This window comes from Hemibagrus wyckioides, linkage group LG06, assembly GCF_019097595.1.
Source record: "Hemibagrus wyckioides isolate EC202008001 linkage group LG06, SWU_Hwy_1.0, whole genome shotgun sequence".
Classification (NCBI taxonomy): domain Eukaryota; kingdom Metazoa; phylum Chordata; class Actinopteri; order Siluriformes; family Bagridae; genus Hemibagrus; species Hemibagrus wyckioides.
Window position 1 is genome coordinate 15,016,795 of NC_080715.1, and position 16,281 is coordinate 15,033,075.

Here is a 16,281-nt window from a genome sequence, read left to right on the forward strand (position 1 = left end):
GAGAAGGATGTGTTGCAGATGAGAGGGTCAAGTGGAAGATAACCTCAGGTACATGTGAGATTTTTGCTTTTCTTTGCTAAGAAAATACAATTTTAGTAAGAATTTGGTGTAGTTGTTGCAGTCTGTGTGTGGTGGAATTTCATAGTGCTGGGTTATTCATCTTTCTTTTCCACAATGAAGATGCTGGCTGATGGATGGTTGTGACTAATGGATGAAACCAGTCTTAGGGCCTCATTGTTTGCCTCCTACATAGCAGCAGTTTCCTTGCCAGATTTGATCTGACTCTGAAGAGTAGCAGTGTAGCCCCTAGGGTTTCAGTGGCACAGTCCGACAAACAATGGTGAGGAACTCCTGTGGCTTAGCTCTTAAAGACCAATGCCATTTTGTTCTCCTGAGGAATTTCTATCCCCACTAGAAGATTCAACTAGAGCTGGAGGCCACAATGCTTGCATTTATGTGACCAAGCTACAATTTCCCAGTAGGCCTAGGAAATGTATGGGTTGTGGATCTCCAGTCGTGGTAATTCCAGAGCAGGATACTGTGGTAAGGAAAGGATATAAATACTAGGGTTGTGGATGAGCAGGTTGTCAGTCTGCTTGTGCCAGCAGAGTTGCCTGCTAGAAGCATTATTTTACCAATTAGAAACATAGGAATCTGAAAGGATGAGGAAGTGCTTTATTAAGAATTCACTAACTGAAAACTCAGACAAGGAGAGTCACACCTGCTAGGAAGGTGGTATTTATACAGCTTGTGCTGAGGGTGGTGATACTCAACAGTATAATGGATCTAAGTCAAAAATAACTCTTTTCGACATGCACATACATTGAATAGCACAGGGCCACTCGCACAAGACAAGGCACACATGCCACTATAATAATATAATATTATGTATTCATTTATTTTTTATTGGTCGATATATTCTTCATTTTGCAAGGAAATGTAACTTAAGATCACTAAGCCATTTAAAATAAATTGTTAAATATGAAATCTTTCCAAATCATTAAACATGTATTCTGGAATTAAAATAGAACCTTGTGCTTATAATAATAGTAGTTATTTCAGATCTGTAGTTATGTTCTGCTATTATTGCTAAGAATGTTCCTTCCAGCACTGTTTCCATAATTTCCATTTAATAAAAGTAAAATTAAGGTATTTTAAGTATTTAATTTTTTATATACATGGTTTCCCCCCACAGGCAAAGGAACACCAAGAAGCAAATAAATCCCTGAAGAAGAGTTTTTCGGCCTCCTCACGATCACCTCAGAATAGCCCTAAGCTCAAATCCCCCAAACCCCAGCACTCTAACCTGTTTCTCACCTCCACCCTGCTGAAGAACACTCCCCATTTTAATGGAGTTGTTGAGAGTACTGTGCAGGATGCTCCCCTGGCACTTATTACCAAACCTCGCTCAGACAGCTCTAAAACCCCAGATAAGCCTTTACTTGCAGCCACCAGTCCCTGCTTTAACACCCCTATCAACCTGAGCACTGGAGCTAGACAGTCTTACTCCGGACCTCCCACCTCGGACCAAGCCTCCACACAGCGAGAGTCATACAGGGTGAGCACAGGGTCACTGCTCCAGGGAAAAATGTTCAGGGAAATGGAGTCTGACATTCCCAGCAGCAAAGACTCAGATGATTCAGGGGAGTTTGATGATGAAGAGGAAGATTTAAGTGACAGTCTGTCAGGTTAGTACAGTTAAAATTGTACTTTTGTGTGTAGAATCTGTATTTTTTTATAATCTTCTATAAATATTGATTAGATTTGCCTAATAGAGATAATAACCCTTCACTTACCTTCATTCTGTATAGACTCTGGTAGTAACCTGGACACTGACTCTGATAATGATGAAGAGGATATCAAAGATGAAGAAATGGATACTGACACAGAGAGCCACACACTGAACATGCCACTTAAACTCACAAAAAGCCCAACTTCTTTAACGGGCCCTTCAACTGGCAAGATCAACAGGTCCAGTTCACTTAACCTGCCAATTCATAAATCTGCTAAGATTCTGCAAACTGTGAATAGATCCTGGGCTCTGACCTATCACAGCCCCTCAAGCTCATCATGTGTGACCACACCCCCAGGTAATAAAATACACTCAAAGCTGCCTTTATTAAAGACTTAGATTTTAACCTAAATTTTTGTGGTATGCTTTCACTTGCCATAAAACAAATCTGGAAAATACATTACATTTAAATTATTCTAACATAAAACTGGACATAATTTGTTTGTGCGCAACTCATTACTTGTGGTTGTTTACTTTCAGCAAAAAGAAGAAGAGTGACAGATGAGCAGGCACTGCGTAGGCCTCTCGAACATGGGTAAGATAACCAGTAACTGTAAAAGAGCTGTATTGCAGGCAAAAGATACACTTAGTATGACAAAGCAGATAGCTAGCACAATAAAGGAAGGTCGGTTAAATGATCAAAAAGGTGTGTGCTTGGTAGAGGAAATTAAAAGGCAAGCCAAAGATAACAAAAATAGGGAGGGTATAGTTTCAGCCCTTGCTCTACTTAAGTCAGGCTCAGACTTGCTTGACTAAAGCCATGGCACCTGTCCAGAGGAGAAAAGAAGAAAGCGCCACTGTTTTTGGCTTCTGTCCTTCCTCCACCCATCCATCCATGCTACCTCCCATGATGGAGTCTGTTGGCACTCAGACAGTGACTACAGGTCTCTGGAGTGTTCCACTGTGTGACTCACAGCTGGCCAAGCCTGCTGCACCTCATTTGAATAAATGGTCCGAGTTGTGCCAGGCTTCTGTAAGTGAATTGTGTGAGTGCATGAAACCTTCACGGATAGAGTCTAGGCAGGTACAAGAAGACAAATTATTGTGATTACTTAGTCTGTGTGTATGCATGTGTGAGTAGTGTCACCGGTGCAGTTCTTAATGAGTGCAATTCTTTCTAGGTGGAAAAGAGAAACCCGCATAAGAAATATCTGCGGGCGTGTGCAGGGAGAAGTGGCCTACTATGCTCCCTGTGGAAAAAAACTCAAGCAGTACCCAGATGTTATGAAGGTAAGTATCAGTCCTGATGGAGAATTATTTGTTCATCTGCAGTTCCTGAGCTCACTTTATCTTGCATTAGAAAGTTCTAATTTTATTTTACAATAACAGCAAATCCATAAGTGTTTTATTCATTTTTATACCACAGCCATTTTTACCACAGTTAATACTTGCATTTAATGCAGAGGAATTTCTGGGAGACAAGCTAATTCATGGTATCACTTATGTTATGAGAGCTATAAACCGTCATTCCTTCAACAGCCTCCCTTTTCTGTCTCGGTCTTTAAGTTAGTAAGATGAATACCTCTGTCCTGAAGCCTCTCCTATAGTGAAAAACCTTTTGACCATTACAAAAAACTGACACTAGGGACTCTTTCCATAAACCACAGAAAGCCTAATCATATCTGATCTGATCATAGGCGCTACTATATATTTAATGAATTATATTTTAATAAATACATAAATATAAACCTGAGCCTCCTGGTAGTCCAGCGGCAGGACCCCGCACTCTCATAGGGCGCTAACCCAGCCACTGAAGAGTTAACTCTCAGTGCCGGTCCCAAGCCCGGATTAAATGGAAGGGTTGCATCAGGAAGGGCATCTGATGTAAAACCTGCGCAAAACCGAAACATGCAGACTAAATGATCCTCTGTGACGACCCCAAAACAGGGAGCAGCCGAAAGAACAACAACAACATACATATAACACTGAGGTTAAAATTACAGCTGCCACTATTGTCAAATCTTTATGGATGTTTAAGCACAATGTGGTCAAGCAAATTTGAGATTTCAGCAGTACTGTGGTATAAACTGTGATAAAATCCCCATAAACTGGATATGGGATTAATATATATAATCTAATGTTTGTGTTTCTAATAGTAGATATTACCGAACTGTATCTAAATTAGGTAAGTATTTTGGTAAGGCTTTACTTATGCTGTGCGTCTCTCTTGTATGTTTGCAGTACTTAGCAAGAAATGGAATAAATGAAATCACACGTGACCATTTTAGCTTCAGTGCTAAAATAAGGGTTGGCAACTTCTATGAAGCTCGAGAAGGACCTGAGGTGATTTACTATTCATTTTCTGTTCACTGCTCTCATTTCGGTCTTAAGCAATATTATTCGGTCCGACTGCATTAGAAGGTCTGTTGTAATCCTGTATGCGTGAACAATTTTGACAGTTAAGAAAGAGTTATGCAACATTTAAAGAATGGAACATTTTAAAAAATAGCAGAACAGGAAACACTGCTTTCTGTAATGATATGAACCAACCTCTTGACTGAACAGGCTACTAAAAGGTCAGCTTTTAGCTCCTGTGTTAACAAGATTATAACACTATTATTTCCACCTCCAGTGGTAGGATTAGCTACTAGTTCTCACTCACAAACAGTCTGACCGTTGCAGAGTTGGAGTTTGCGGAAAATGTAAAAAAAAAATGTGCAAAATGCTGTGCAAGCCAGAATGTAGGTGGGGGATAAGAATTGAAAGATTTTTGACAAGAAGCTTGTTGCTCTGGCGATGTTAAACACCTTTTCGAATGCCTGATAAGAGATTTTTTTTTGTGATAAATTTATGTTCCCTATTATTAACTATAGGATGAGTTGTTCTGCACATATTGTTGTTCCTATAATGCTGATTTGTGTTGTCTGGGCTGATTATGTCCTGAAAATGTCCAGGGTTTGCAGTGGTGCTTGCTGAAAGAGGACGAGGTTGTTCCTTGCATCTTGGCAATGGAGACACATCGAGGACGTCCTAAGAGTCTGGAGCTTCAGCGTACTGATGATCCCTTCCATTCTCACCAAAGGAAAAGAAGACCAACTAGTTTGGGTGACACTGACGTGGCTAATGCTACATTGATTAAACTACAGCGGAAACTAGAGGCACAGGGTGAGGTTCCAATTTTTCCATCGCCCTCAGGATTCTGCTCACGCTATAGCTCTTTTAAAATGATAGAATAAGGCTACTCAAGCTGCAAACACAGAATATTTGAAATAACATATGCATCAGGAATAGGTCATTTGAGCGGTACAAAATCCTTTACTATAGTTTGTAAAATAAAGAGGGATACTCTGAAATTATTGCCTGTAGTAACACTTATCATTACAACACACATATTGTTAATCCCATCAGGCAAAAGCGGTATGGTTCCTGTATTTTTTGTGACTTGTTAGCTTTTTGGACATTGTTAGGCAAAGAGCAAATGAACATTCACTTTCCACTTCCTGTTTTCTTTGGGTCAGAGATTGCACGGCAAGCTGCTCAGATAAAGATGATGAGAAAGTTGGAAAAACGGGCTCTTGCACAAGCTGCTAAAGAGGCCAAAAGACAGAAAGGTAAAGCTGTTACACTGCTGAAAGATCAGCTGAGCATGTCCTTTAGAATTCCTTCAGTGTATACAGTACACTTATAAACCCTGTGCGTGGCTGCTTAGATTCAGATGATCTTTTATGAGTCAGATATCACTGCACACGTTACTTATTACCAGATTTAAAGCCAAACCTACTGCATTGTCCCAATTTACTCATGTTCATAAACGCCAATGTGACTCACTCTCACTATAACAGGGTGTCATTTTGCAAAACCTCCGAGTCAAAATAAATCTCTAAATGTAGAGTTAATCACAGTTTAATCAGTTTAAGTCTAAGCATGTGTTATATCATTGCAGCCCTGCTGGCAGCAGAGGAGAAACGCAAGCAGAAAGAGCAGCTGAAGATTCTGAAGCAGCAGGTAAAGGATCACACCACCACCTCTCAGAAGATGCCCATGTTTCCACTTGTCCTCCAACTAGTCAACAGTCAACAGCTACTTGATCTTGGTCTTGTTTTTGCTTTCATTTGTTTTTTCTTGTTTTTCTTTTCCATCTCTCGCTAATAGGAGAAGGTCAGGAGACTTGAACAAATGCGTGTCGAGAAGGAGCTTCGAGCGCAGCAGATACTCGAGGTAAAAACATACGCATGTGTAGTGAAGCTGAACTATGATCCAGATCAGAAATATAATGGCACTAATCATAGAAATGATACAAAAAAAACCCCTTAAAACTAAATAAAATAAACCTAAAATATTGCGTTTGATAAAATCTTATTCTCTTCACTGAGTATTTTTTTATGCACATGACAGATGGCTACAGCATTGTTGAAAAGAAATTTTAAAACTAAACAAGCTCAGATTTGTCTCCTGTTTTGTTGCCCATAGTGTGAAGATGTCACACTTGATAAGCCACATTAACAGCCACTTGTAAAGCATGCAATTACAAATTTAAATCTAAACCTAATTATAGTTTCTCTGTTATGCCTCTCTTTAAATCTCCTGAAGTGTTTTGTCATGTTCAAGTTAATGGGCTGAAAGAGTGATTGGCTTCTGACCTGGAGTGTGTTTGCAATATTAATCAGCCAATTCTGCAGAAAGGAGTTCAGTGTCCTCGCCCACACCCTCACAACACAGGAAGACCTCAACCCCACTGTTCAGATTGCTGATAAACACAACTTTGTCAACTAGCAAGAGTATTTTAAATGTATTGTGAAATAAAAATCTCTCACCAGACCACATTTTCTGACTTGGAAGCAGGGCTGCAGCAGAATTATATAGTTTTTATAATTGACTAATGTTTTGACATTCCCCCCCCCAGATATTCAGGTAATCTAGCAATGAACTGTATATTATGTATATTTCAGTGACAATAAGATATTTGAATTACAACTTTAAAACATGAAGATTCAGCTGAAGTATGTTCAGTTTTCTCTCTCCATCTTAATTGCATTGATGACCGGTTCAAATTTACAGGTCTTTTTACATGTGAAATTGGTACACAAATAGTATTACATGTTTACCGCTAAAACATCGAGTGGTTTCCAGAAAACATTATGTAATATGAGCTTAATATTAACAAGCAGGAACCCAAATACATGGTGCTTTTGTTTGTAATGTTTCTGCATCATTACATTCAAGTACACTGCATATTATATCACCAGGAAAATGTTTTCCCTGTGTATGGACTAAACTCTTCTGACTCCTAGTGGGTAAACTAAATTTTGCGAGCTGAGTCTGTGATTCTCTGTTAACTGTGTGTGTGTGTGTGCGCAGAATGTATAGGCTCAAATGTATAGGCTCAAAAATCCCATACTATCTGTATAAATTTAATAGAAAAGTAAATTTACTATGAAACAAACAGCTAAGGCTAAACACTAAGGATAGATTAGTGCTTATTTTCTGCTATTTAGTTTGATGGATAAATCATCTTTTTCTGTTTTTTAGGCAAAAAGGAAAAAGAAGGAGGAGGCCATCAATGCAAAAACGGTAGAAGCTGAGAAACGAATGAAGGTGATGGTGATTATACTTTGTTCTTTGTGTTTTTATTGCTTGTGTGTGTGTGTTAGTCTAATGAACTCAGTTGGTCCATACTTGTGTGGCTTCAGATATTCCTCATATGTGACAAGTAGACATGTTCTAAATTAATAACAGCACAGACTAAGGCTCTCTGTGTTTAAGTAACTCCTGCCTTTCCACATCACCACACTTGGATACACACTCAAACACACCTGTATCTGAAGCTGCCACACTGGGCCAATCAAGTGTGTGTATGTGTATATGTGTGTATATATATATGTGTGTGTGTGTATATGTGTGTGTGTATATGTGTGTGTATATATGTGTGTGTGTGTATATATATATATATATATATATATATATATGTATATATATATGTATATATATGTGTGTGTATATATATATGTATATATATATATATATATATATATATATATATATATATATATATATATATATATATATATATATATATATATTACACTATATTGCCAAAAGTATTCGCTCACCCATCCAAATAATCAGAATCAGGTGTTCCAATCACTTCCATGGCCACAGGTGTATAAAATCAAGCACCTAGGCATGCAGACTATTTTTACAAACATTTGTGAAAGAATGGGTCGCTCTCAGGAGCTCAGTGAATTCCAGCGTGGAACTGTGATAGGATGCCACCTGTGCAACAAGTCCAGTCGTGAAATTTCCTCGCTCCTAAATATTCCACAGTCAACTGTCAGCTGTATTATAAGAACGTGGAAGTGTTTGGGAACGACAGCAACTCAGCCACGAAGTGGTAGGCCACGTAAACTGACGGAGCGGGGTCAGCGGATGCTGAGGCGCATAGTGCGAAGAGGTCGCCAACTTTCTGCAGAGTCAATCGCTACAGACCTCCAAACTTCATGTGGCCTTCAGATTAGCTCAAGAACAGTGCGCAGAGAGTTTTATGGAATGGGTTTCCATGGCCGAGCAGCTGCAGCCAAGCCATACATCACCAAGTGCAATGCAAAGCGTCAGATGCAGTGGTGTAAAGCACGCCGCCACTGGACTCTAGAGCAGTGGAGACGCGTTCTCTGGAGTGACGAATCGCGCTTCTCCATCTGGCAATCTGATGGACGAGTCTGGGTTTGGCGGTTGCCAGGAGAACGGTACTTGTCTGACTGCATTGTGCCAAGTGTAAAGTTTGGTGGAGGGGGGATTATGGTGTGGGGTTGTTTTTTAGGAGCTGGGCTTGGCCCCTTAGTTCCAGTGAAAGGAACTCTGAATGCTTCAGCATACCAAGACATTTTGGACAATTCCATGCTCCCAACTTTGTGGGAACAGTTTGGAGCTGGCCCCTTCCTCTTCCAACATGACTGTGCACCAGTGCACAAAGCAAGGTCCATAAAGACATGGATGACAGAGTCTGGTGTGGATGAACTTGACTGGCCTGTACAGAGTCCTGACCTCAACCCGTTAGAAGACCTTTGGGATGAATTAGAGCGGAGACTGAGAGCCAGTCCTTCTCGTCCAACATCAGTGTGTGACCTCACAAATGCGCTTCTGGAAGAATGGTCAAAAACTCCCATAAACACACTCCTAAACCTTGTGGACAGCCTTCCCAGAAGAGTTGAAGCTGTTATAGCTGCAAAGGGTGGACCGACATCATATTGAACCCTATGGATTAGGAATAGGATGTCACTTAAGTTCATATGCGAGTCAAGGCAGGTGAGCGAATACTTTTGGCAATATAGTGTGTGTATATATATATATATATATATATATATATATATATATATATATATATATATATATATATATATATATATATATATATATATATATATATATACATACATACATACAAAAGTCAAAAGTTTGGACACATCATCTAGTTCCATGGTCTTTCCTGATGTTTATTTCTTTCTACATTGTAAAACGATGCTGAAGGCGGCCTAAATACACAATAATGTCGTTTGAACAGTTGATATTGAGATATGTCTGCTACTGATGCTCTGTAAAGCCTTCATAACGGCTCTAATCTGAGATGCTGTTAATTGGTGATTTCTGAGGCTGGTAACTCTAAATGAACTTCTCCTCTGCAGCAGAGGTAAGTTTTGGTCTCGCTTTACTGAGATGGTCTTCATGTGAGCCAGTTTCATCATGGTGCTTGATGGGTTTTGCAAATGCACTTGACAATACTGTTCTTGCAAGAACTGTTCCAGAACACCTGACCTTTGTGTCTTAAAATAACAGCTGACTTATTTTTTGTTGTCGTTACATATGGATTACATAAATCCATGTGTTATTTCATAGTTTTGAAATCTCCAGTATTCTAGAATGTAGAAAATAAGTCACTAAACAACATACATTGAATTAGGTGTGTCCAAACTTTTGACTGGGTGTGTGTGTGTGTGTGTGTATATATATGTATGTATGTGTATGTATATGTGTGTATATATATATATATATATATATTACACTATATTGCCAAAAGTATTCGCTCACCCATCCAAATAATCAGAATCAGGTGTTCCAATCACTTCCATGGCCACAGGTGTATAAAATCAAGCACCTAGGCATGCAGACTATTTTTACAAACATTTGTGAAAGAATGGGTCGCTCTCAGGAGCTCAGTGAATTCCAGCGTGGAACTGTGATAGGATGCCACCTGTGCAACAAGTCCAGTCGTGAAATTTCCTCGCTCCTAAATATTCCACAGTCAACTGTCAGCTGTATTATAAGAACGTGGAAGTGTTTGGGAACGACAGCAACTCAGCCACGAAGTGGTAGGCCACGTAAACTGACGGAGCGGGGTCAGCGGATGCTGAGGCGCATAGTGCGAAGAGGTCGCCAACTTTCTGCAGAGTCAATCGCTACAGACCTCCAAACTTCATGTGGCCTTCAGATTAGCTCAAGAACAGTGCGCAGAGAGTTTTATGGAATGGGTTTCCATGGCCGAGCAGCTGCATCCAAGCCATACATCACCAAGTGCAATGCAAAGCGTCAGATGCAGTGGTGTAAAGCACGCCGCCACTGGACTCTAGAGCAGTGGAGACGCGTTCTCTGGAGTGACGAATCGCGCTTCTCCATCTGGCAATCTGATGGACGAGTCTGGGTTTGGCGGTTGCCAGGAGAACGGTACTTGTCTGACTGCATTGTGCCAAGTGTAAAGTTTGGTGGAGGGGGGATTATGGTGTGGGGTTGTTTTTTAGGAGCTGGGCTTGGCCCCTTAGTTCCAGTGAAAGGAACTCTGAATGCTTCAGCATACCAAGACATTTTGGACAATTCCATGCTCCCAACTTTGTGGGAACAGTTTGGAGCTGGCCCCTTCCTCTTCCAACATGACTGTGCACCAGTGCACAAAGCAAGGTCCATAAAGACATGGATGACAGAGTCTGGTGTGGATGAACTTGACTGGCCTGTACAGAGTCCTGACCTCAACCCGTTAGAAGACCTTTGGGATGAATTAGAGCGGAGACTGAGAGCCAGTCCTTCTCGTCCAACATCAGTGTGTGACCTCACAAATGCGCTTCTGGAAGAATGGTCAAAAACTCCCATAAACACACTCCTAAACCTTGTGGACAGCCTTCCCAGAAGAGTTGAAGCTGTTATAGCTGCAAAGGGTGGACCGACATCATATTGAACCCTATGGATTAGGAATAGGATGTCACTTAAGTTCATATGCGAGTCAAGGCAGGTGAGCGAATACTTTTGGCAATATAGTGTGTATATATATATATATATATATATATATATATATATATATATATATATATATATATATATATATATATACATATATACATACATACATACATACATACAAAAGTCAAAAGTTTGGACACATCATCTAGTTCCATGGTCTTTCCTGATGTTTATTTCTTTCTACATTGTAAAACGATGCTGAAGGCGGCCTAAATACACAATAATGTCGTTTGAACAGTTGATATTGAGATGTCTGCTACTGATGCTCTGTAAAGCCTTCATAACGGCTCTAATCTGAGATGCTGTTAATTGGTGATTTCTGAGGCTGGTAACTCTAAATGAACTTCTCCTCTGCAGCAGAGGTAAGTTTTGGTCTCGCTTTACTGAGATGGTCTTCATGTGAGCCAGTTTCATCATGGTGCTTGATGGGTTTTGCAAATGCACTTGACAATACTGTTCTTGCAAGAACTGTTCCAGAACACCTGACCTTTGTGTCTTAAAATAACAGCTGACTTATTTTTTGTTGTCGTTACATATGGATTACATAAATCCATGTGTTATTTCATAGTTTTGAAATCTCCAGTATTCTAGAATGTAGAAAATAAGTCACTAAACAACATACATTGAATTAGGTGTGTCCAAACTTTTGACTGGGTGTGTGTGTGTGTGTGTGTATATATATATATATATATATATATATATATATATATATATATATATATATATATATATATATATATATATATATATAAATATATATATATATATATATATATATATATATATATATATATATATATATAAAATTAGTGTGGGAAAGAGAGACAGAGAGAGAAATAATGCTGTCTTGGTTGTCTATAAACGTCTCGCTTAAACCATGTGTGTATGTGTGTGTTTAGGAGAAGGAACTGCGCAGACAACAGGCATTCATTCTGAAGCAGCAGGTATGCAGTAACCGGTCTTTCAGCTTGTGTCCGCATTAAAGGGCAACTTAATCGGAAACATTGTTCTGTGGCTCTCCCTTGGATATCTCTCATGATTCAGTGCTTGTTCTTTTAACTTTCTTGTGGTATTTTTTGTATCGCCTGCTTTGGGAACTGCTCATGAAGGTGGTTAAATGTCATTTTGTCTCTCTCTTAATTCTTTGCCAACTCTCTCTGGCAGGAATTGGAGAGGCATAGACTAGAAATGGTATGGGTATGTTTACTTTTGTACATCTCCCACTACGTTGTGACTTTATTGTGATGTGGTTGCCCATTGTGTAATGCGTAAGCAGGCTGCTGTCATGCCTACATTTCCGTTGCATGGCTCTCATTATATTACATACTGTACATTTTCTGGCTGTGCCAGGGAGAGAGAAATAGCATACATAATCCAAGAAGTGATCAAGAAGTATTATCAAGACGTAAAGATTTCTGTTGATCAGTAATTCACTCAAATCATGACATCCAAAACACTGACTTGTTTTCGTAATTATAATTTTTGTAAAAAAAAAAATTTTTTTTTTTTTGTAAAATAATGTGATGCGTTTGTCCAAATGTGATGGGTTGGTACCCTTGCACTTTTAATAACTGATATATAATAATTTTTTTTAATATAGTTTTTCAAAATGTCTCTTTACCTGTTCTCCACTTACAAATCATATAGGTTTATACCAGGTTTATTCTGGGCTTGTGCAATTTTCCAGCACTGATGAGTAGAGAAATTCTACTTTCAAATCAGTTTATTGTCTGACCGGTTTGAGTAACAACTTCTGTTAAACAACTGGGAAGAAAGACACAGTACTAATTGTGAAGGATTCTCCCACATCTCCCTCCCTTGTTCAGCTGACTGTGCGCTAAAGGACAGCATGTAGAAAACTTAAGGTTAATGAATAACACTTGTTTGAACCATAACAGTTTCTGCATTTTAGTGACAGATGTTGAAGATCAGTACTGGCTTTGCATATTTGCTTTATTTTTTACATCTTAGCAATACTGCCTCCATACACTGCACTGTATGTCTAACATCTACCTGTTGCTTTATTCTTTTTCATTTGTTACACTTGATTTAGCTTTAGTGTGCTTGAGCTAATCTTAATTGCCTTGTTTCATTTTAATGTATATTTTTATACTTTATTGCTAAGGTCATGCCATACATGTCTTTATGTCCATCTGTGTGATGGTAAAAGGTGTGTTTGTGGTGTCGTAGGAGCGAGAGAGGCGAAAGCAGCACATGATGCTGATAAAAGTTATGGAGGCTCGGAAGAGAGCTGAGGTATGTCAGGAATTATGCGGTGATCCTAAAATAACATACATTTGTTCAGCGACATAGGAAATGTGAAGCAGCTCTTTCCTTTCCGTTCTGTTCTAGTGTGCACAAAGTTAACACAATTAACTCTTGTCCTCACAACTGTCTTTTTTTTTTTAGTGTATAAACTTTGAATAAATGTGTAAATTCATTTCTTGAGTAATTAACATTGGAAGTGTCAGTTTTGTATAGTAATGACTTTCAGCTACAAACTATTGTCTCTTGTGTACTCTGGCTCCAGGAAAGAGAACGCCTGAAGCAGGAGAAGAGAGATGAGAAACGGCTAAACAAAGAGCGCAAACTGGAGCTCAGGAGGCTGGAGCTCGAGATGGTTAAAGAGCTGAACAAACCCAATGAAGACCTGTGTCTGCCAGATCAGAAGGTAATTGTGCAATCATCCCCCACTCCCCAGCTGTCGAAAAATTTAATGTCTTGCAAGTTTTTAAAAAAAATCTGCATGGATGTTTTATGATTAGTCCATCTGTTTCATAGAGATTTCTGTTTTCTGTTCTTCATTTGCATCCTCTATTACATTACCTACTCCATGTCTAGTAGCGTCCATACGGTTCTGTGAAATTTGGATGACCACATTGCCATCTAGTGGCAACAGAACATACTACAGCACAATAGATGACCCCTACATACTGGATAAGTTAATTAAATCTGGCAGTAGTTGCTAATTTGCTTGTTTAAAGGGAAATATTCCAGTGCAGAACAATCTGTGTATCAGTAAAAAGCCAAATACATTGTCTGTGATTCTAAGCTAGCTAGCTAAGATAAAATAATCCTCATCATCTTTTCACCCCATCATCTCCTATAGGCTCTGCCTGAGCTGTCGCGGTTACCAGGTCTTCTGTTACCGGATAGCTGTTTTGGCGACTGCCTGATGGTGATGCAGTTCCTCCGCTGTTTTGGGAAGGTGCTGCGTTTGGACCGCAATATTAAGCTGCCCACCCTTCACATGCTGCAGGCAGGACTTCTCAACCTGTGCCCCAGTGCAGCTCAGCTGCAGGATCTGCTCATAGGCCTGCTTTCTGCTGCAGTGTGTGATCCAGGCTTTCCACCAGGATCAATGGTGAGGAACACATGCACACACATCAACCTACACTCATTAAACAGGATTCAGATCAAATTGTGCCCCCCACACCAACAATGCCAAAATAACTGCTGCTGTTCTTCGTATTCATATTTAAGCAAGCACACTATAGGATGAGAACATTGAAGAAATAATTATGTTATTAGATATATATATATATAAGGAAGGTAAGCCCTGGGGTGACATACCTGATAAGATTATACACATAAGAAATTGTGCTAAGAGTTGTATGGCTGCAGCAACACAATGACAAATGTTGCTATGTTATTTGGAAACTAATATATAGAATTTGTCTGGCAATACTATCTCTATGGTACCTATATAACCTATGTTTTATGTTTGCTGTAGTTTAATTTTTAATTTGTCACATCATTTGTACTGTAATGTGAATCCTGAAGATGACAGTTGTGCATTTTTCTGGAAATACTAAATAAATAGCATTTCATAAACAGATTTAAAGAAACAGTTTAGCCATTTATTTAGAATTAGTCACTTTATTCTCTGTGCCTTAAATTATTATTCTTTTATGTATGTTGTATTTTAGGCTAAAACAGCTCTTGGTGAGCATGTTTCCAGTGTGGAGATAAACCGAGAGAACATGTCAGAGATTTTGCAGATCTACATGGCCGCTCACTGCAGTCAGACAGACCTCTCTCTGCTGGTAGAAAGTTTAAAGACAAAAGGCTTTCAGGCACACACCCCAACTCAGAAAGCCTCCATCATGGCTTTCTTGGTCAATGAGCTGGCCAGCAGCAGGAGTGTGGTTGCGTAAGTCCTTTTAACATTTCACATATACCAGAAAAAGACCCCCCCCCAAAATATTAACAGAATTACTATGATGGTACATTTTAATTTCTTTTCTTCTGGTTGACAGGGAAATTGACAAAAGTATTGAGCATATGACAAACCTACGGAGAGAAAAATGTGTCATTGAGAGTAGCCTTCGCAAGTAAGTTGTACACAGGAGTTATCTAGTTTTGACTAACTGAAGATTTTAATTGGTTGTAAAATGACTGTCGGCTCGCACGCATGTAATTAAGATATAATTGTGTGTGTGTAGACTGAGAGGCATCTATGCTAAGCGGACCGGGAAGCGTGATAGCAGTGTAGGAGGCGAAGAGAGCCAGGCTTTAGGAACACCTACCAACGGTCACAAACGCAAGAGAAAGGTCGGTGGCATTGAGGAAGATGATGATGAGGACGATGACAGTAATGATCAAGGAGAGGAGGAGGAGGATGAAGAGGAAGACGGAGGGAAGAAACGAAAGAAAACTGAGACATGTGAGGAAGAGGTATGTAGGAGCATATTGAGTCAAAAATCTTCAAATGTTTGTCATGGTTTGCGTGCTGTAATCATTAGACTGCTGTCTGTTTCATTTCAATAGCTGTTTGTATGGTTTTTTTTCAGGATGATGAGGATCAAACAGCCAGTGTAGAAGAGCTAGAGAAACAGATCGAGAAATTAACCAAGGTAAGTAAAAGTGTTAATTATTATAATTATTAGTATTGTCATTATTATTATCAGTTTATTTGATGGTAAAAGATGCACTACATAATTTTAATGGCATCACTTTGTGTGTCCTTTGTAGCAACAGCTTCTGCTCCGGCGTAAACTGTTTGAGTCCTCACACTCCCTGCAGTCGATGATGCTAGGACAGGATCGCTATAAGAGACGCTACTGGGCCCTTCCTCATTGTGGAGGGGTGTTTGTTGAGAGTACAGTGAGTAGAGAGGGTAAGAATAACATATTTTATTTTTAATGGTCACTTCAACACTCACTGGCAATTAAAATGTATAAATGTTTTAATGAGCACTATAGAACAAATATTCCTAATATTTTTTTATTGGGAATTCCATGTGTGAAGTCATATGATGACTGTGT

General features: G+C 39.3%; 1 protein-coding gene across 9 annotated transcripts in view; it reads left to right on the top strand.

The window, feature by feature from the left end:
• Positions 1 to 16,281, top strand: part of LOC131354896 (bromodomain adjacent to zinc finger domain protein 2B) — a 54,102-nt gene that overhangs the window by 30,100 nt on the left and 7,721 nt on the right. For 5 of the 9 annotated variants that reach the window (XM_058392983.1, XM_058392989.1, XM_058392987.1 and 2 more), the window contains 20 exons: positions 1,196 to 1,688; positions 1,812 to 2,090; positions 2,273 to 2,327; positions 2,914 to 3,022; positions 3,974 to 4,075; positions 4,687 to 4,897; positions 5,251 to 5,343; positions 5,676 to 5,737; positions 5,885 to 5,950; positions 7,262 to 7,327; positions 11,914 to 11,958; positions 12,179 to 12,211; positions 13,205 to 13,270; positions 13,545 to 13,685; positions 14,124 to 14,378; positions 14,944 to 15,167; positions 15,274 to 15,348; positions 15,460 to 15,691; positions 15,808 to 15,870; positions 15,989 to 16,133. In XM_058392983.1, coding sequence (XP_058248966.1) covers positions 1,196 to 1,688; positions 1,812 to 2,090; positions 2,273 to 2,327; positions 2,914 to 3,022; positions 3,974 to 4,075; positions 4,687 to 4,897; positions 5,251 to 5,343; positions 5,676 to 5,737; positions 5,885 to 5,950; positions 7,262 to 7,327; positions 11,914 to 11,958; positions 12,179 to 12,211; positions 13,205 to 13,270; positions 13,545 to 13,685; positions 14,124 to 14,378; positions 14,944 to 15,167; positions 15,274 to 15,348; positions 15,460 to 15,691; positions 15,808 to 15,870; positions 15,989 to 16,133 — 2,815 coding nt within the window. The remainder of the gene's footprint in view (positions 1 to 1,195; positions 1,689 to 1,811; positions 2,091 to 2,272; positions 2,328 to 2,913; positions 3,023 to 3,973; positions 4,076 to 4,686; positions 4,898 to 5,250; positions 5,344 to 5,675; positions 5,738 to 5,884; positions 5,951 to 7,261; positions 7,328 to 11,913; positions 11,959 to 12,178; positions 12,212 to 13,204; positions 13,271 to 13,544; positions 13,686 to 14,123; positions 14,379 to 14,943; positions 15,168 to 15,273; positions 15,349 to 15,459; positions 15,692 to 15,807; positions 15,871 to 15,988; positions 16,134 to 16,281) is intronic. The other 4 variants (XM_058392992.1, XM_058392985.1, XM_058392990.1 and 1 more) reach the window with 2 other exon arrangements.